Here is a 20,991-nt window from a genome sequence, read left to right on the forward strand (position 1 = left end):
TTAGCAAAATACACAAGTGAGAAACATTATGACAGCTTAAGGAGAAAAAAGCAAAACAGAATGAACAGACCATAACTTTATTGGAGATATATTCAGCTACAGTTATTACAAAAAATCTATTAAAGGTAATTGTGATCCATAAGGTGCAGACTGCAAATTTCTGCAGCATGATTACAGTATGAATGAATTACATTTTATGTCCCTTAGACAGCTGCAGCAAGTGATGGGAAATATTTTATTGTCCATCAATTATGTTATTCATTCTACTTGATTTTAACCATCTTTAAAGTCAAACTATTTACAATAAAAAAGTCTGCAATTTTCAATGCTTGCTCAACATCTGTTTCTTTATGCAACTTGCTGCTCTAGCATACACATCATTCTTATAACGTCTGTGGTTGTTATTAAAATCAAAAATACAGAGTGGGTAAAACCTATAAAAGGATTCAGGAGACAAAATAGATAGATGAATATTGAATTATTCTTGAAATATATTTTCAGGCAATTGTTTTGTATTTTATAATGTCCCTTACACAGATCTGGTGTCAATTTTCTGCTGGTGACAGTTATTTCAGTTATATTTTATAGTTGTAAATGTTAAGGATTTAACAATACTGTTTTATAAATTTTAACCCACAGTGGCTTACTAAGTATTTTCCACTAACAGCTTTAAACTGCCCTAGGTTCAATTTTGTTTTCAGTAATCACACACAACCAATTCCAGTACATTCAGTGAGGAAAGTAACAGAACAACATGTCGCTCAATCATCAAATGACCACAGCATTGAGGCTTTCACTTTAAGCCACCTGCAGATGTGGTCCTACAGTTTACAGGGCTACTCTGAGCTAAGCAGGGCCTACATTTAAACTTACAGGAGTTTTCATTGAAAATGATGTTCTCTGCATGCAAACAGTGATACCCACAGATCCCTTCACATCCAACATGAAGGAAGGATTTAATTGACAACTATGTACCCATTTTCAGTATTTGCAAACAACAGCGGGCTGGGGGGGGTTACAAAAGAGGCGATATAAACACTTCAATTTAAAATTTCAACTGTTTTACAAAAAAATACAAACATGGTGCATTGCTAACAATAAAAACAGTAAGTGGGATCTAGAATACCACTGGGCAGAGCAGTGCTTGTGCAGTGGTGCTCTCTCAGCTCCTGGGATGGGATATGACTAGCTGCAGCTGGGGAAGACTCATGAAATTAGAGGATCCAGCACACCCATACCCACACACACACATGAACATGGAAGCACTTTCCAGACATACAAGGGACTCCCTGGATCCTAGCTAATAGTTTTTAATTGTTTTCAAAAACATATAATAACATGCCACAGACAAAACAAATGGACTTTGTCAGTTGTGCAAGTTAAGTGACATATCACAAGCGTTCTAATGATCCTTTCCGAATTCAGTAAATCAAGGCAGCAAGGCCCAAACCATATTTTTCCTCTATTAAGTATATTTCTCCTTGAAATGAGGTAAAGCATGGTACCAAGTGCAATGCTCATTTGTGCTACATGAAAAGAACAGCACAAAATAAAGCCATAATAAAAATAAAAATGCAGCATAGTTAGAAGGACTGTAAGTAGTACAGTATAACAGAATATACACATACACACACAATCTGAAACTAGGTTCATGTCAATTAACCCCTCCGCTGTCTACATGAGGAATTTGTGTTTTACATTTTGAACACAAACTTCCAACAGTCCACTTCCAATCCTAACCTTCAAATGATCAAATCTAGAACTCAATAGAATACATTTTCCAATACATCACTTGTATTAAAAAGGGCAAAGCAGTTGCATTTCATAGAAACAAGTGTGTTTTTCATTCTAACAGGATTATAAAATAGTTGGAATTAAAATCCTACGACAAAAAAGTTGTGGCTTTAAAAACACAGAGCAGCAGCAGTCTCATTTACAATTGGCCTCTACTCAGTATTTTCTTGAAACATCACAGGGGCATTGAATATATCTGACTAGAGTCCGCAATTACCAGACTCCTCTGTTATCCTCAGGCTACACTCTAACGTTTGATATTACCCAGGTATTAAACATGCATTTAAAGTGTTCACTGACTATATTTCAATCTTTCAGTTGGTTCTAATTTCACCTGTGATGTTTCATTAAACACATACACACTTTGCACATTTGATTGGAATAAGACATGCCCCCTTTTAAAACTACATGGATGTTGTGAGTTTTTAACAGACTGATGTGTGTCAGCAGGAAAAAACCCACTGATATTATAAAAAATTATTTCCTAGAGTTGCAAAGTTCTCACTCAGGGCAACATAGGTGACTGTATGTCTTCTTTCATAAATGAACTTTATACCTCTATGCTGGCATACTGAGCGTTTATATTGCAATCATCAGTCTACTTACAGTTGAAAAGTCCTCATGAAATGTGGGGGTAAAATACTTTGAAAGCAATTCTGGAGTCAGTGATCAGCACTTGCTGTATTATCTAAACATGGCAACAGATGTCCACAATCCAAAGCTATTTGCATTGGTGGAGGGAGGGGGCAACATTATGCATATAGCAATTTTCAAAACAGCTATTCACAGTGAATAGAACAACCACTTTTAAGGCTCAAAATAATGATTTCTTTCTTCATCCATTTCAGTGGGATGCAGTGAAAAGACAGAAACTTTAAGATGCATGTGCAGTTCACCCTGGCACTGGATCACATCCTTTATGCCGTCCATGGTATTTTATTTTCTCACTGTGACTAAAACCTCATACAAGTATTATTTCATTTCACTGTCATTGGAAATCTAATCAAAAAATCTGTTGCTCAAAACTAAATTCTATATTTCAGAAAAGCTTGATGTCTCCTATAACTAAGGCATGTTTCTCCCCTTTTAGCAAGGTAAGCCAGATGTTTTTCCTCTTTAAATTTTGAATGCATGTGTATGTGCGGGAAGGGGATTTTTAAAAGCAGCGAACAGTATTATCAGTAATTTAACACATAAAACAGCATCACGAGCAGACCACTGTGCTGGAAAACATTAAAAACTTGCTCAGCTCTCTCAAACTTCAAGCATAATTAATGGGGTAAAATTGCAGCAAACCTCTATTGATATTGGTGGGAGTGCAAGATGACCCACAGCTTTTTAAAAAGGTAAATTAAGAGGTATTATAGTTACAGTGCAAAAATTAAAATTTCAAGCATAATACATACACATAGCACCAAAACAGGAAAAAATGCATGCGAAAAGAAAAAAAAAAAAGACACAAAAGAACATAGAAGAACTGAGGTATTTAAGTGAAGGGTGCCTACTAATATCTAAAGAAATTTAGGCATAGCCTAAAAATATATGCTTTCATATTAACTGAAACAACGATAATGAACTACTCTACTTTAAAGGACCAAAATCACAGATGTATCAAAAGTATGGCAGTTTCTCTCACACAACAACTTCCATGGCATTTTAACAGCACAGCTTTGGTAGGTGAAATATGCATGCAATTCTGAAAAGTACAGTAAGAAATTTATGTGGAAATCGCTCTTAAAGGTGTAAAGGTGCTCTGTTTGTTAAATATGTATCCAATATAAAATCTGCAGCATACTTTAGGTGCGATATGTCAAAGGTTCTTTTTTTTTTTAAAGCAACAGTTTGCACTGTGCAATTAACTATTATCACAAAGTTCCAATACCGGAACAATGTCTGCAATCCACCAAAATCTCCCACACAAGCCTCTTGAACTGAAAGGAGGTTCCCCCAAGAGTGATGGATTGTACTCAGGCTAAACCCTTTGACTTTAAAAAAAAAAAAAAAAAAAAAAAACACATTGGAACTTAGTGGGAAACCTTTGTTTGCAATATCAAATAAACTCTAGACTAACCATTTTCTTTGAATTGTTAAAAATAACCTCACTACATATATATGAATACAATTTCTATTACAGTTGTGTAATAAGTTAAGTCACAGCTAAACTAACATGTACTGTAAATATGGAGCTTTATCACTGTAAAATGCATTCTAAAAGTGAAGGGAATGTAATACCGTTTGCTCCAAAGAGTATGAGAAATGATTGAAAAGGTCGTATTAGTGAGGGCTTACGTACTTTTAAGGCAGGAACCTTTTGCAAGACTGTGTGGCATCAATTTAAAAGTCTATTGGATGCCAGACATTTCAATTAAAAACCACTCCCTAATGAATAAGTGCAATAATGATTGGGAATGCCATCTTAATGCAATGATGGCATGGAAAGAAGGAGGACAATACTGGCACACTTATCCTTACATCAAATCATCCAGTACAGTTTATAAACTGCTTCGTGACTGGCATTAGTGCACAGATTTGAGGAATTTCAAAATCACTATATATATATATATATATATATATATATATATATAGCAACTATAACAGACATAAGCTTCCTAGCCTTTAAACACTAAGCAAAGCAGTACTGACAAAGTAAACCAAAGATACCTGACAACAGTTATTTCGAACACTTGCTAAATGTCATCATTAAAGCACTCTTGTGATTAAACAAAGCAGAAGTGAGGAAAGAAGACAAGATTGTGTTTGCGCAAAAAAACAACCATCCTATAACTACAATTAGTTCCAAAATTATGTATACATGTTAAATGTTATTAGCTATTTTGTTATCAAACTTTTAACTGCTGTCTTCAATTTGTTCCTCTCAACATCATCTTTTAAATTTCTCTGTATTGTGTGTTTGTGTTTTGAAGAGGTGTCTCAGCTATTTGGAACCTGAGGTTGATTCGCTTTGAGGCTTCGTAGAGCTCTTCTTGCTGCTGCAGATTTGGCAATCCGATAGCTTCTTCCAACACCTTTGAACTTTCCCTTCCCTACAACTTCCACTGTTACTCTGACCTTTCCATCATAGGTTCTTTCTGCAGGACTTCATAAGAAACAGAAGGAGAGAGGACAAATAGAAAATGAACGAATGAATGAATGAATGAATGAATGAATGACAGCCAAGATACTCAAAGAACAATCAGCCCCAGAATAATTATTATGGTAATCTATAGCAGCAAATACTTTCATGTACTTCTTCTTCGTGGATATATTACAATGGGTTTTTTTTGGTAGAAACAACCACACATCAACAAAAACACACAGAGTGGGGAAAATCATCCTGTAGCTACCATAAATATCAGCAAAAATAGGCATATTGATGTTCTTTCCATTTCTTGAGAATTTCTGTTCCTGGAAGAGCATTCTATTCAAATTTTTATACCATAAAACTTTTGCTTGATTCATGAGTTTAGAAATATTTTGTACAAATTAGAAACAAATGAATTCTTACCTAAATTTAGCTGTCTCAGGCTCCATCTCCAGCAGCTCTCTTACCGGTGAACGGGGCACATTTGCAGAGAATTTTTCTGATTGAAAAATACATATATAATTGTAACCTTCCTAATTGCAAACAATGAATTACTGAATTTATATTCCAAAAACATTTACATTACCTATTAATGGCCTCATCATTGGATAGTACACTTGCCAAACCATTTCCAGCGACATTCCACTATCCATGTAAATGGCACCAGCTAGAGATTCAAATATATCTCCCATGGCCTTTGGTACTTCTATATCTTCTTCTTTTTCTTCATCTTCTTCAGATCTTCGGAGCTAACAATCACAGCAAAAGTTAGGGGGTTCAACTGAGCACACAAACTTAAAATAGAATATGGTGTTTCATCAGGTCACCAGAGACAAACTTTCAACTACATGCTTTTGATTATTGAGAGTAAGGAAGAATTAATGAAACACAATTTGGAGTTTAATTAGCTATCTATAATTAGTTTTAAATTGAACAAAATATGGGTATCTGAAGAGAAAGTACAGTTTTTATATCACATAATTAACATAGCTTAGTTAGTAGTTTGGAATATTTTTGTAGTATTCACCATGCCCTCTTTATGTCACACATAAAGCCAATATTTTAAATAGAAAATGTTCAATAATTACAGTGTTTAATAAGAACATATATCAAATTTTTTTATTGTATACTTTTTTAAAAAAAATCTCATGTTTAAGGAATGAGTTGACACATTAAATGTGATTCAATACTAAAGAAATAGTTTTTCTAATATCACTAACCTCAGAATCCATTCCTTGCATTTCATTTTTTTCCATCTGAAACTGTACGAAATCATCAATAACATGAAATAGCTCAGGAGAGACAGCTTTGAAGTATTTGTGGTAGTCATACTTTACAGCCAAAGAGGCAAAGATGGTGTTATTAACGAGAGCAGATCGTAGGTCTGTTAGAACTCCTGGAGAGTGCTGCCGTGGGTCTTCGTAAAGGTGCTTGGTTATGAGGTAGTCCAAAATTGCATCTCCCAGGAATTCCAACCGCTGGTAACAATCTTAACATACAAGGGTTGAGGGATTGGAGGCAAATACAGAGCAGTACAATTAACATTCCTTCCAAATAATTTGCATTCCTTCCTATCTCTAAACTTAATACAGTAAGCAATTTTTCAAATAACTTACCAGTAATGGTATTGTAATGATAGGAGGCATGGGTAAATGCCTGAAGTAGATAAGCCTTGTTCTTAAAACTGTAGTTGATTTTCTTCTCAAAACTTGCAAAGCCAGATATAAGGTGATTTAAGGTTCTCTCAGCATCTGGATGATCAAACATACACCTTGGAGGAATCTTTAAACAACCATATACTAAGTCTTTATACAGAGAAGACTCTTGATTGGCTAAAGAGGCAGAAATACAGATTGATGAAAGATGTTTCTGCTGCCTGTTTAAATGTTCCATGTAGGAATACAGAGCACTGTCCCAATCAGTTTTTTTAATAACTGGAAGCACTTTCAGTCCCAGTGAGCAGAGGAAAAGCTGAGCAGCTCTCTCACCACAGCTGGTCAGATAGCAGCCCAGAAGGGCTTCCACACAATCTGCAATGCTTTTGTCAGCAATACACTGTTCTGTATGTAAGTCATAGGAGATGGATTGTTTTCCAGCATCAATGCCACAGTTTTCCTCCGATGGATTCCAAAAACCTACTACAAAGTCATCCTCTTCAACAGCCTTGCTAGGATCCAGATAGCACATTGCATCCCATGAGCTGTAGTCAAACTCATCAGTATCTGATGAAAACTGAACATTGGACAAGGTTGATTTTTTGGGTGCTTTCCATTCGTAACTATTATCGGTGGGTGAGAAAGGGGAGAGGGATATTTTCTTCACAAATGCTCCAGAGCCCATTAACATATTGTCAATAAATTTGATATGCTCCTGATCATACTCCAAAAAGTCATCCTCAAAGTCAGGTTCCTCTTTGGGTACCCTCCACATTAAGTCATCATCATCATCGTCATCATAATCCTCATCAAGTTTTCCATTCGACATTAGGCCATCTTTTGACTGAAAATAAAGAAAAGGTGAAAAAAGTTACATTTCTTGTAACAGTTAAATAATTTCACAACACAACTAAGAATGGCAAAACAAGTCTTTTCCTGCACTATGTTATATTCAAACACATCAAATTATGTTGCAGAAGAAGTATTTGTGTCTGGGACATTTCTGGCATGCTAGGCATTGAGAGGCACTCCTTTAGTTGCTTCCACAAGGTAGTGTTGGAGACTTGTGCTCTATTCTATAGCATTTGGTTTTCAAAATAGCCATGTTAGTTTCTTGAAGCATAGAAAGGAGGAGCGGAGGGTGAGAGTGGAAAAAGGAATGTAGGAGCACCTTTAGGACTAATTTATTATTATTATTATTATTATTATTATTATTATTATTATTATTTGGCATGAGCTTTCATGGAAATAAACCCACTTCTTCAGATGCTAACAGAGTGATACAGTGGGCCCTCAGTATCCATGGGGATCTTTTCTGGATCCCCCTGTGGATATCAAATTTGCGGATGCTCAAGTCCCATAGTGGCCACATTATATATTTTTGTTAAAAACCAAGGAATTTGAGTTTTTGTTATAAAATCAGCAACTTCTCATTTTGGTTTCTTGAGAACTCTTGGAAAGATAGCATCTGGAACCAGTCATCTGTTTGCTTCTAATGTTGATAAGATCAAAAATTTTGGTCGAAATCCAATTGTTAATCCCAGCTACAGTATACTCATTAAATCAATAGATTTTAAGTAAATTGATTTATGATTCAGCAATTAATTCAATGGGTTTACTCTAATTGGGGACTAGCAATTGGATTTAGGGCATCTTTTGGCATAGCTATTTGTCTAAATTCTTCAGACTTCTTTCCTGAAAAGATCAGCTCAGGCAAAGGTAACTGTCTACATCTCTGCCATGAAGACAGATACAAAGAATCCATTCAGGGTTACTGTGTGCTATTTGGTCTCCTTTAGTACTTAAATCCCTTGTCAGTGTACGTTTCAACGCCTGCCAGATTTCTTGCTTTAAATACCTTTTAATTTTGCTTGTTTACTGTTAGTTAACAACTCAATCTGTCCATCTTTTTTTGTGGCACATTGTTTCTCCTCTGCAAGCCTGTCTGTCTTTTCGTTCTTGTTTAAGAAACACTTTCATTTTCCGAATAATTTTATTCTTGAATAGCTTTTTGATTACTGATTTTTTTTTACTATGCTGCTGACTGCCCAGCTGTCATTTCTCAGTTATCATCACCAACATCAAGCATTTCTTATTAACATATCAGAAAATTACATTCCATTGCTGATCAGGATTTTGGAGTATATGTGTGACAGAAAAAAGAAGCACGGGGCAGATTTTGAATGGTAGCAGAAGTCATTTTCACTCTTTTTCAGGTGTTAAATCAAGGAGAGGAAAGTGTGATTTTCACACCCAAATCAAGTATTTTTTTAAAAATGGGGCTTCAGGGAGTTCCAATGTCTAGCAAGAGGCCAGTCCCTGGATCATATATGCTCTAAATTGTTTAAACTTTATTTGGAGTTGTTATGTCTAACAATAATTGCGTAAGGTATCTTTGTGCATTCAAACAACAAAACAGCCAACACACAGGTTATGGAAATTAAAAAATCATGTATATATTTTTGGACCAATGTTTAGGAACATTGGAAAGAAAACAAAACTCTTATTCTGAACTGTTACTGTGTTTAAGTGAAATGGCAATTTTTACGTAACTACAGGGTGATTTTAAAAAGAATGGTACACAAGTAAAGTTGGTCTTCTTTGGTTTCGCACCATTCTTTTTGAATCACCCTGTAAATACAGCTTGTTGCAGAGCAGACAGAATTTTTTCTCCACATGAATAAACCAGTTTAGACAATTGTTAAATTATATCTATATACAGATGCAAGAGCTCTAGACCAAATATTTTAAGCAACACTTGACATTCATGTAAACAATTACTGGAATAGTACTGAAACACTTGATTGAGAGTTTGATAACTTGATAAATGCTACAGTTTCAATGAAGGTTTTGGTTTTCAAATACAAATTATATTCAGAACTAAAATCTGAACTAATTAGGAAAAATAGTTTTAGTAGGTAATACAATTTTTCTGATGCTGTTCTACCAACATAACCTTTCAGTTATCAAATTGGACATGAATGATGACTATTTTCAAATCTATAAAGTAAATTTAAAAAATAGATAAACAATAGAAATGGCTCCCAACTTGGATGGCTTTAAATGATTGGATGAATTCATGGAGATGAGACTACTGGTTTACTAGAATCATAGAGTTGGAAGAGACCACAAGGGCCATCCAGTCCAACCCTCTGCCAAGCAGGAACACACAATCTAAGTATGCTTGACATATGGCCATCCAGCCTCTGTTTAAAAACCTCTGAAGAAGGAGATTCCACCATTCTCCAAGGGAATGTGTTCCACTGTCAAACAGCTTTTACCATCAGGAAATTCTTCCTAATGTTGAGGTGAAATCTCTTTTCCTGTAGTTTGAATCCACTGCTCTGAGTCCTGTTCTCTGGAGCAGCAGAAAACAAGTTCACTCCATCTTCAACATGACACCCCTTCAAATATTTAAATAGGGCTACCATATAATCTCTTAACCTTCTCTTCTCCAGGCTAAACATCCCCAGTTCCCTAAGTCTCTCCTAATAAGGCATGGCTTCCAGACCCTTCACCATTTTGGTCAGCCATAATGATGTATGCTGCTGTACTCCTCCTTCTGTTTGGTCTTCTCACAAGCAACTGACTAGCCACTATATGACCAGAATTTGTTGTACCCTTGAATTGACTCAACTGCTCTGCCCAGGTCCTGCAGGTCTACACCCATGTCTTCCTTGATCAAGTCTAACCATCTGGTGTGTGGTCTTCCTCTCTTCCACCTATCCTACCATCATTGTTTTTTTCTAATGATTCATTTTTATCATGATGTGGCCAAAGTAAAACAGCCTCAAATCAGTCATCTTGGCTTCCAGAGAAAGTTCAAGCTTGACCTTCTCTAGAACCCATTTATTTGTTTTCTTGATCATCCACGGTATACTTGGTACTTTTCTCCAGCATCAAATCTCAAATGATTTGATTTTCTTCCTATCAGCTTTCCTCACTGTTTAGTTCTCTTTCGTATATGGTGATGGGGAATACAATAATTTGGATGATTTTCACTTTAGTGTTCAGAATTATGTCTGTATACTTTACGATCTTGTCTAGTTTTTTCATAAATGCACTTCCCAATCCTAGTCTTCTTCTGCTGTCTTGACTGCAGTCTCCATTCTGATCAGAATAGACAAGGATTTAATTTAATTTACTGTTCTTTTTACATTCTTACTTGTAAGTACAACTAAGCCAAATTGATACAAACTATTTCCTGCTCTTGTTCTATGAGTAAGGCAAGAAGATACAATAACTTTCCTCAAATGGTATTCTCAAGAAATGCTGGACAAAATTCCATCACACCTAATCAGTATGATCACTGTGGAAGATGAGAAGTGTGATCCAATACATTTGAAGGGTATCAAGTTGTCAAAAAATTGTGTTTCAAAACTCCCTCAATGAAGTTCCTGATTAAATTTACCATTCATAGGATAAGAAGACAGTTCATATTATAGATCACTAACCAGTTAAAAAACCAAAAGAAAGTTTGAGACACAGATAAACAATAAGAGGTTTGTGGGAGATACATAGTTAAGATATGTCTGAGATGGGCAACATGATATCAAGAAACAAATCAGAATGAGTGTAGGGTACTGATGTATTTTATTAAAGTAAGACTTCAGTTTCATATATACTGAAATGGGACAAAACTAGGAAACTGATAGTGGCATTCATGGCAACCAGTTCAAAGATATCATGAAAGTAAGGGGTAAGTGAAATTAAAATAAGCCTCAGTGCTTGGGTGCATCAAAAAGAAACTTAAAAATAAGAGAAGCAGCCTTGCAATTCTTTTATATAATCCACCACAGCCAGATTTTGGAATACTGCTTGTTGTTCTAGTCACCTGATTGATAGATCATAGCACTGAAAAAGGTGGAGAAATTAACCAAGTATGTACCTTTTATGTGATGAAAGACTAAAACATCTGATGATTAATTTTAGTTTCCCTTAGAAGAAAGGTGGGACATGACAGAGATTTAAATTATGGCTAGTTTCAAAAAGACTGGTATATAACATTATCTCTCTTGTAATACGCATCCAGCATTAACCAATGGAACTGATTGTTGGTAAATTAAGGACAACTGAAAGAAAGCATCCTGGTTTTTACTTCTGTGGATTTGATTATTTGTGAGTTTGTAGCTGCCCCCACATTTGGGTGTTGCTTTACCTAGCTGTCTCCGCTGCTAGTCTCCAAGTTTCCCCCTTCACCTCCTACGATGATGCTGTTCCAAAAATCTCCGTAAGTGTTGTTGTCCTTCCCCTCTCCCTCCTGTCTGTCTCCTTTCCCACAACAACCCTCTCCAGCCCATGGTGCATGTGGTTTGCAACCAAGGCAACTTTTATTGGCAATCAAAGCAACTGTCTGCTCCCTTGCCTGTTTGGTCACTTTCGCTCTCACTGACTGGCAGATCACCCTGTTTGCCTCACTTAGTCTGCATGCTGGATTGACAGACCCTCCACCCTGCCACTACTGCTGGGTACATCTGCCGCCTTTGCCCTCTCATATCAAGCTGAGGCCAGCTAGAGTGAAAGGGCAGGGGATGAAGCAGCAAAAAAGACAAAGGGGTGATGGAAGTTGCTGCTTTGGCAAATGTCCCCACCTTCCCGGTTTTCGAGGGAAATATGGTTATAGCCACTGGCTTGGAGAAACTGAAATAATTCTATTCAACACATAATGCTATTGTATTTATCAATTTATACTCTTTATACACTGACCCTAGGAATTTTGAGTGGGAGGAGGTGGACAGGTTTTAAGATAACTGTATTCCTTTTTGTCTTGAGTACAGCCACAGTCATACTCAGAAGTGCATTCCAATCACACAGCGAGGACCTACTGGTGTTCCTTGGGCCAGTGTCTTTTCCATCTGCAAACTTTAATATTAGTTACTGACACTTTTGGCAGGTGCATTTGCTCCCTTATGCTCCCCATACAACTTGTGTTTCCTCTATCCATTCATCACTCTGTTTATATGCTGCCTCTCTCTCAGACTGGGGCTCAGTGTATCCTTACGTTCTGTTAACAGACAACAATTGGCTAAGAGATTATTACAGAGAAGCTACATTATTAAACACGCACTGTGTACAAGAGTTGTAACATCAAACTCATATAATTTTATTTTTAGAGAGGTATAAAAGCAACCTCTTAAAGTGAACTGCACTTGTATTTATTCAAAATTTATTCAAATTTACTCTGCAATGTATGTTACATGCAGTAGCTATCCAGTGTGCCCTCTGGTGGTTCTGCAGCCAAAGTCTGAATTTCAGAATAATTTATCAGTTCAAAACATTCTGTATTCTTTCTAATCATAATTACGGCATTCTATGGCAAAATACCAATTATAAAGTAAAAGACCACATCAGGATTTTAAAAATCAAACTGATGTATGCAAATATTGAAAAATTCAATAAAATAAGAGCAAAGAAGTTATCTAGTCTCATAGAGTGCATAGAGAAAGAAATCCAAAGACCTTTTCCAGCTGTAAGACATCAGATTATTTTTGCCAATCAGAATTCTTTACAAAACAGTGAAACAGCTCATAGCAATCCAAAAAAAATTAAAAAATAAATAAAAATAAAAATAAAAAAAATCCAACTGTAAATGAACTTTTAGCTTGATTTCTAAATTCAAAAGCAGCCAAGTCAGATATCTGACAACAGTTATTTGTCCCTTCTCTGGCAGCCTACAGGATGGGAATGACGAGAAAGAAAGATAAACATGACAGAACCAGAAGTAAAGAAATGAGAAGATATTGATTTTAACTGTGATTTTATACTACTGTTTTAATATTTGTCTGGTTTAATCTCTTTTTAGTATTACTATGTTTTTATACTGGGGGGGAGGGATAGGGGTTTTAGAATTTTAACTGTATCCTCTTTTATTGTTGTAATCTGCTTGGATTCCAAGTGATTAAGCGGAATATATTATTATTATTATTATTATTATTATTATTATTATTATTATTATTATTAGAAGCAAGAGAGAAAAGTATTGGTGCCATGCATTGGCTTTGAACCTTTCCAATAATTTGCTTCAGCCCCTCCTACTTGGCAATATGAAACCTCCTGAAGAGGGATTCTGTCAAATCACCTACAAGGGAAAGCAGCCCTTAACAAAAATAAAACTGACTATGGCTATAAAAGAAAAGTCTAAGTCTCGGTCTAAATGACATGCACTATTTTTCCACTTTTAACTGCCAAGCAAGATTTCAGAATTTCATTAGCTTTTCACTACATATCAACAATTCTCAAAATACTATTTCAAGCTTACAAATTCAGAGCTTTGATTCTGTATAAAGAGAGAATGAATTTTAGTGAGCTAACAAGACTGCTATAAACCCAGTGAGTATCCAAGGATACAGTGAGTATCCTGACTACTCTAATCCTGAAATACCATTTTCCTGTCCCTATTATAATTTTGGTACATAATAACATATACTCCTAGAGCTTCTGAAGGCTTAGTAGTAAGGAATTCCAAAATAGAGAAAAGAATAGTTATGAGAATGTAAGAGCTAGTTCAAAAAACAAATTTGGCAAATTTATTTCATGTATGTATGTTTGGTGGGGTACAGCCACAACGTAACAGACATTATGTATGAACCAGACACCCAAAGACACAAACCACAGCCAGTTTGAGTACATCTCCTTTTGAAAGGGGAAATGATTGGGAAAAAGGTAAAGGTAGTCCCTTGACATGAATGTCTAGTTGTAACCGACTGTAGGGGGCAGTGCTCATCTCCGTTTCTAAGCCAAAGAGCCAGCATCGTCCGAGGACTGCTCTGGTGGTCATGACTGCACCGAATGCTGTTACCTTGCTTCTCAGAAGTGGTACCTATTTATCTACTTGCATTTGCATGCTTTCGAACTGCTAGGTTGGCAGAAGCTGGGATTAGTGACAGGAGCTCACCCCACCATGCAGTGCTTGGGCCACAAAATGCCAACCTTCCGATTATCCGAACTGGTGTCTTAACCACTAAGCCACTGCATCCTACATTGCATTGCTACAGTCTGCTAAACAAAACATAAATTTTCATTCACCATCATACATATGTTTATACACATCTATGCATGTGATGGAGGCAGGAAAACTACTGCTTATGTCAGGAAGAGTAGACTGTGATTCCTGACTAATAGTTTACTCAACATGAAGTCATAGTTTGGCATTACACCTGCTATGCAGATCAAACACCTTATTTTATTAATATTGATCTTTATTTTCAACTCTGTAAACTTTTACAACAGTAGGTCAAAGCAAACAGTTTCTTTTCCCTGCATGGAATTTTGTCCTTTCCCACTTTCACATTGAACCATTCTTCACAAATTGTTCTTCATAAGTCATCCAACATCACCCTTGTCCCTATTTTTATTAATTATAGGTATACAATGCTGAAGTAAGGTAAGAACAAGACCCTGCTTTCCTCTTTCACTTGTAATGACATGCTTATACACTGAGACATTTAATATTAAATGTATTTCAACAAAGGCTTACCATTTCATCTTTTCCCCATTTGTCTGCATTACTCTTGTCTTGGTTTACTATGTAACCAGGAGGAAGCCAGTTGACTGGAGGATCAAAAATAGATACCACCATACGACTAGGAAGCCCCTTCTTTTTTCCAAGACGATACAAGTTACAATTGCTGACCTTAAAAAAACACATGTTTATGACAATCTATAGAGAAATAATTGGAGGGAAAAAACTTGGAGACCACTAAAAATCCCAGAACTGGCCTATAAATTAAGGCTTATAAACTTATTTTAGTGGCAAAATTTATTTCTAACTACTAGCTTCTTTTAAAAAAGTACAAGCCACAGTCTCTATTCTACAGTTAAGTTATGGCCAGATATGAAGTGTGACATCTCTACAGAGAGTTTATACAAAAGCAATTAATTTAGTTTATGTGAATTTATGTCAAACTTGCTGTCAAAATAGCCTGCACAGAAGTTTAGTAAAACAGATTAAGATCAGGTCTTGTATTCTCCCCAGTATAAATATTAGTATCAGGATATTATAACTACATTTAAGAGGATTGTATGCACCATTGTGGTACAGTGGCTAGGGATTTAGTGGCTAAATTCAGTGGCTAAATTCAAAGAGCAGTTTTTTAAAACAGTAGTTGAATTCTACGAGACTCATGCAGTATTTATGGACAGTTAATGAATTCAACATTTGTACAGAATCATGTGCAGAAATCAGCACCAGAAAGCTATTGTGTTCCTCAATTCAATCTCCTGTGAGTCATCCGTTTCCATAATTTTTCACAATACATTAGATATCCCCGTCATTATGAACTGATGGCAATAATGCTTTGCTGATGAACATTTCATGGACAGAAAGGTTTAGCGGCTTTTGGATCTAATATGTTCTTGCAAATTCTTAGAATATTCAGCGTACAGGGCTAGTGGTATATTGAGTAACCTTTCTCAAGTTTGCATACTCATTTCTATTAAACAGCTGTGAATCATAAAAATAACACTCACTTTTTTGCTTCTCATGTATGACAGACGTCCCTCATGAGCATCAGGGTAAGTGCAAAACAAATATGTAGTGATGGCATGCTTTAAAAATGAATCACCAAGCATTTCAAGCCGCTCCAGATTGAATCCATCACTAGCATTTGAAAGAGTCAAAGCTTGCAGAATGAGACCAGGATTTGGGCCAAGGGTTTTTGAGGAATACCCATTAGAAGGGCTTGTTAGAGAATCTACTTTTTCTTTTGAAAGATTACAAGCATCTGAAGCACTGGTGGTCACTGCCATTTTGGGAGATCCATCTGAGGTAGATTTGTTAGCATTTCCATCAAGATATTTACTCAGAGTACATTCATTGCTGGGCTTGAGCTGGTTCTCATTGTTGTATAAATTCTGAATAGGATACGAGGTAGTTGGTTGTACAGGTATTTCCTGCTTGCAGTAATTTAGCTGATTTTCTTGGCAAATATCTTGCTTAGCTAAGTCACAATTGCCATTGGCAAGGTTTTTATTGTAAGAAATGCCATTAACTGTTGCCAGTTCTATTGAGACATCATTTTGAAGTTTACTATGTGACTCAGTCAATGTTCTGTAATTCACAGACATTTGGTCATGCTTATCTGCAGAAGAGGTTTTGTTAGCACCTTGATGTGCAGCATTTTCAGGGACTACAATTGTGCTGTGCTTAATATAATTTTCATTTTCTGACAGAGAGGAGCTAGGAGCAGAGATGAAGGATTTGCTGTCAATAGATTTTTTCCATCCAAAATCCAGGTTAGGATATCTGTAAAATGAATTATCAAATTTAAAAAATCTGATCATTTATTGACACATATATGTGCTGCCTACATACGACCCATGATGCTGGGACTTTTACTCCCCCTGGCCCCAGAGCCTGACTACAATGCATGAAAACTGCTTCTGGGAATTGCATGGTCTAAGTTAACTTGTGAAAAGGAATGGAAGCTCTCCTAACAGAATTAAAAGACGCTCTGCTGCTCTTGTGGCACTAACACCCTAGTATCCTGGAAGGGTTGCTGAAGATAACTTACATTGGTAGATGAAGTGTTACAAAAGTAGTGGCTAACAGTGCTCTAGAAACATTAGGCAAATGCTAACAGAAAAGTCTATGCAGTACTATAAAAACAGGCAATGCAGCAGTTCCCATGATTAAGTTCAGGATTTTATGCATGAATATCAGCTCTTACACAGCATGCTTACTTTGAGTGTTTATTACTCTAAGAACAGTTTGATTATAATTGTAATAAGTCCAAACTTTCAGTGTTCACTTAAACTCACTGCAGATATAAACTGAGCTTAAAAGTTAATGTACAGACTCTATATTATACAGCAAGCTATCCATACAAGATATTTAGGTACACCAATTCAAACTAATGGCTCCTGAACAGAACAATGAGAACAGGCAACTGAGTCAGCTAATCTACCCAAATGGCCATCCTGAGGGTTTTCTTTATAGAAGTTGGCTGTTTTATATGTTCCACTACTCAGGCTTACAAAGTAAAGTACCTGGCTCAATTTACTTTTGGTATTCTTATTTGGATTCCTAAATTTAAGTAGAAAGAGTTGAAAATAGCTTCTTAAGAAGATTTTGGTTTTACCACCCTGAGTGTGGAATGTGGCTATTTATTTGAAATTGGGTGTGTGATAAATGGAATGTAAAGCTTGGATAAATGCCCTGAAATGGTGGTTAAATTTGTATTTTTCTACAACTTCTGCTTGTTATATTTATTTATTGCTCTTAAGATTATTTGGTTAGTTGGTGGATGACAGATACGGAGAAGAAGATTTTTAGATTGCATTTCTAAGGTTGAGGCATTGGATAAATGTAGTCTAGAGAAGACCCAAATCTCTCTTGCACAGGGATTAATAGACTTAGACCTACAGTATTTGAGAATCACATTTGCTAACGTCTGGTCCCCATTATTTCTGGGTCATCCTCTAAGACTTCTTACACACTAATAGTTTTCAAATACAAAAGCATATTTATGCTTGCTCATTTCAGTGTCTGATAATTTAACAGGATATTGGAGGAATCTGAGCAAGTGTCTCTCTTGGTCATATTCTTTTTGAATATAATTTGTACAGAAAGTATAGAGAAATCTTATTCTTCTCTATAGTATTCCAGGAAGATATCCACAATGTCTGGTACTATTATTTTTAAATGAGGATAAGTAACTCTTGAGGAAAGTTGGGGGTGGGGTGGGGTGGGGTGGGGTGGGACCCACTTTTTGATCTAGTGGCTGATGTATACTCCAGTGCTGTCTTTGTGGTGACCACAAAGTTATATACAGAAGCAGCCAATAATGTCACAAAAAACCAAACAACTGACTGACAATGGGTGCTGCAGCCAGGATCTTCTAGAGTTGTGTTGGAAGTGTGCTTTTGGCATCAGGTCCCTGCTGGTCTCTATACCCACAGAACTGCTGTTTTTCCCCACAAGACTGGGATCATGTTCTCTGCTGCTGTGGAAGATCTAAACAGCTGATTTTAAACAGATGTGCCAACCTTCCCACAAGCCTTCAGCTTGCTGTGGGGGAAGGGTATATAAAAGCAGAGGCAGCCATGGGTGGAGGGTTGCAAGTGGCCTCACTTTTTGTAAGTAACCCCCAAAGAGGTAACACTAAAAGGGATCACCCCTTCAGATCACCACTTTAGGTAAACATAGGGGCAGGTACACCCATCCAGTTGGATGACTGTAGAGAAACAGACCTTGGATGAGAGAAGGGTCTTGGAATAATATCATAATGAGGGTGTGGATTAAATCTCTTGGGCCCGGTACAAATGGGCCCTCAGTGACACCCTCGTCACGTGCTAGGGTTGCCTCGGGGCGGAGCGCCTACACACCCCGCAACCCTAGCATGTGATGAGGGCATAATAATGGTGGGGCCCTGTATACATAGCTGGCCTTGTGGCGTAAAAAGAACCCAATTTTCATGGGTTCTTTTTCTGCTGGAGGGAAATCGTGCAGTTTGGCGGCTGCGGCTTCCCTCCGGCAGAAAAACTGGCACTGGCAGGGCACTGTTTTTCAGCAGTCTGTACTGCGCCTTGGAAAGCCACTTCACAGCCTCTGGGTGAGAGTCAGCATCTTTAGCTGCCCATGAGAGGAGTGTACCAGGATAGATGCAGATGTTTCCAGGAGGGAGAACACCCTGCTAATTGATTTTATTTACCTCCATTTGGTTCCTGCATTGCTGCTGGTCTCTGGGAAGTATTGGGAGGCTGGCCTAGCACACTTGTTCTGACCTGCAGCATCGGCATCTCCACAGTGTTTGCTCCTTATTATATGTATGTATGTGCACATTTTAATATTGTGCATATGTCTGGGTGAATCTCAGGGGAACAAGGATGAGGGGGGTGCCTCTATTGAGGCAATCATGGACACATGGACAGATGGAGGCCAGGGTACAGTAATGAAATGCCCTTAGTAGTTATAAAATGGAAACTCACACATATGCAAGCCCCATAGGCTTGAAAGGGTGTGCATGCCCACAAGCAGCTCTGCCCCCCCCCCCATTTTAATCCCCTCCGTTTGCCCTTCATGAGGGTCACGGATATAAAGTCCGAGCAAACAGAAGGTCAACTGTAAGTCTGAAAACTTTTAAATTTTTAAAATCTATTTTAATTCAGTATACTGTTTAATGTGCTTTATCTTATTCATATTTTCGTACTGTTTTTAACCTATTTAATCTGTTTTAATGCTATTGCAATCCACCCTGAGATCCCTTGATATAAGGCAAGAGAAATATGGTGGTGTTAAGGGCTACAGGAAAGGAATTTAAGATTGCATGCAGCCCACAGGATGCACTTTCTCCACCCTGAGATGTAATAATGATTCTTTCCGTATTATTGAGAATTTCTTGTTCCTTTTTTTAAAAAAATATGCTCACTAGAACACAAAATATTAACAGAAATACTGCTCAGCAAAACTATATAAGCCTAAAACCACAAAAGAACTATCTTCCCCTCTGAAGTTTTCCTGACACCCAAAAGCCAGCTCTGAAAGTTTTCCCAGCTCTCCTGGATAAGTCTTGGGAGTGAACAAGGGGTTGATGGATTATACTGGATGCACTGCCTGAAATGTGGAACCAATCCTTTAGATTTTGACCAAATAATTAAAACCACAGCAAATTCAATACCTGAAATCTGTAGGAAGTGATTTAACCCCAACACCAGCATCAATGGCTGTTTGAGCTCTGAGTTCCTCGGCTGTCAAAAGGCAGTGAAGACGATAAAGAATGCTAGGGAGACAAACAGCTTTTCTCCACAATGATGCTGGAATGGGATGTATAGCACAGAGTTCTGGAACCAGAATCTGTAATAAAGAAAAATATATCCCCCAGAAAAGCCTGTTATATCTTTAAAACAGTAAAGGAGTATTGTGTTTTATAAAATGGGAAGTATATTACTACCTGTTTGTTTTGCAGACTTTCCCACTTAGCTTTCCTCTTCTCTGCACTGCTTAATGGAAGAGCTTTTCCCTTCTGATTCAAATGACGGGGAGTCAAAAGATTAAGTCTAAAAACGAAATAAAAGGAAAAACTTTACTTTAAAAGATACAGTTCAGTAACTCTTTTTAAAAGGGGGGTACAATGAGGAGAAAATCATCTCCCTGTATAAGAACTGCTAAGAGCAACGGATACAAAACTTCCCCTAAAAATATTTTAGAAGTCTTACAAAAATGTTTTTGTTTTTCTTAACGCAGATGCTTCACTGCACCTTCAAATTCACTTAAAATAGTTCCTTGTGATGAAGTGCAACCATAATTTTACTTAATATTTGCCTTCCAAAAAACAGATACGATGCAAGCATTCTATGGAGGTAATGAGAAGCTGCAGTGAAGGTAACCATCTTTTCTTACTCCTTGCAAGAGCTGGCTATTGGAGGTGGTTTCTTTGATATTCTGGCATTTCCCAAAAGAAGGAAAATGTATTACACCCACAACTAGTCTTTGGGCTAGCAGTTTTCTTCCTTCCCTACTGG

The 20,991-nt window shown here is 36.9% G+C and overlaps 1 protein-coding gene across 3 annotated transcripts in view; it reads right to left on the minus strand.

Annotated features, from left to right (window-relative positions):
- Positions 1-3,797: 3,797 nt before the first annotated feature.
- DICER1 (dicer 1, ribonuclease III) overlaps positions 3,798-20,991 on the minus strand; it is an 80,161-nt gene continuing 62,967 nt past the window's right edge. For all 3 annotated transcript variants that reach the window (XM_089522470.1, XM_089522468.1, XM_089522469.1), the window contains 9 exons: positions 20,421-20,526; positions 20,148-20,323; positions 16,000-16,774; positions 15,008-15,163; positions 6,493-7,375; positions 6,097-6,365; positions 5,463-5,625; positions 5,300-5,375; positions 3,798-4,891 (listed from right to left, as the gene is read on the minus strand). In XM_089522470.1, coding sequence (XP_089378596.1) covers positions 4,726-4,891; positions 5,300-5,375; positions 5,463-5,625; positions 6,097-6,365; positions 6,493-7,375; positions 15,008-15,163; positions 16,000-16,774; positions 20,148-20,323; positions 20,421-20,526 — 2,770 coding nt within the window. In that variant the 3' untranslated portion in view covers positions 3,798-4,725. The remainder of the gene's footprint in view (positions 4,892-5,299; positions 5,376-5,462; positions 5,626-6,096; positions 6,366-6,492; positions 7,376-15,007; positions 15,164-15,999; positions 16,775-20,147; positions 20,324-20,420; positions 20,527-20,991) is intronic.

Source organism: Sceloporus occidentalis, unplaced genomic scaffold (assembly GCF_023333645.1).
Source record: "Sceloporus occidentalis isolate IW3139 unplaced genomic scaffold, rSceOcc1.0.p SCAF_4, whole genome shotgun sequence".
In the NCBI taxonomy this organism is placed as follows: domain Eukaryota; kingdom Metazoa; phylum Chordata; class Lepidosauria; order Squamata; family Phrynosomatidae; genus Sceloporus; species Sceloporus occidentalis.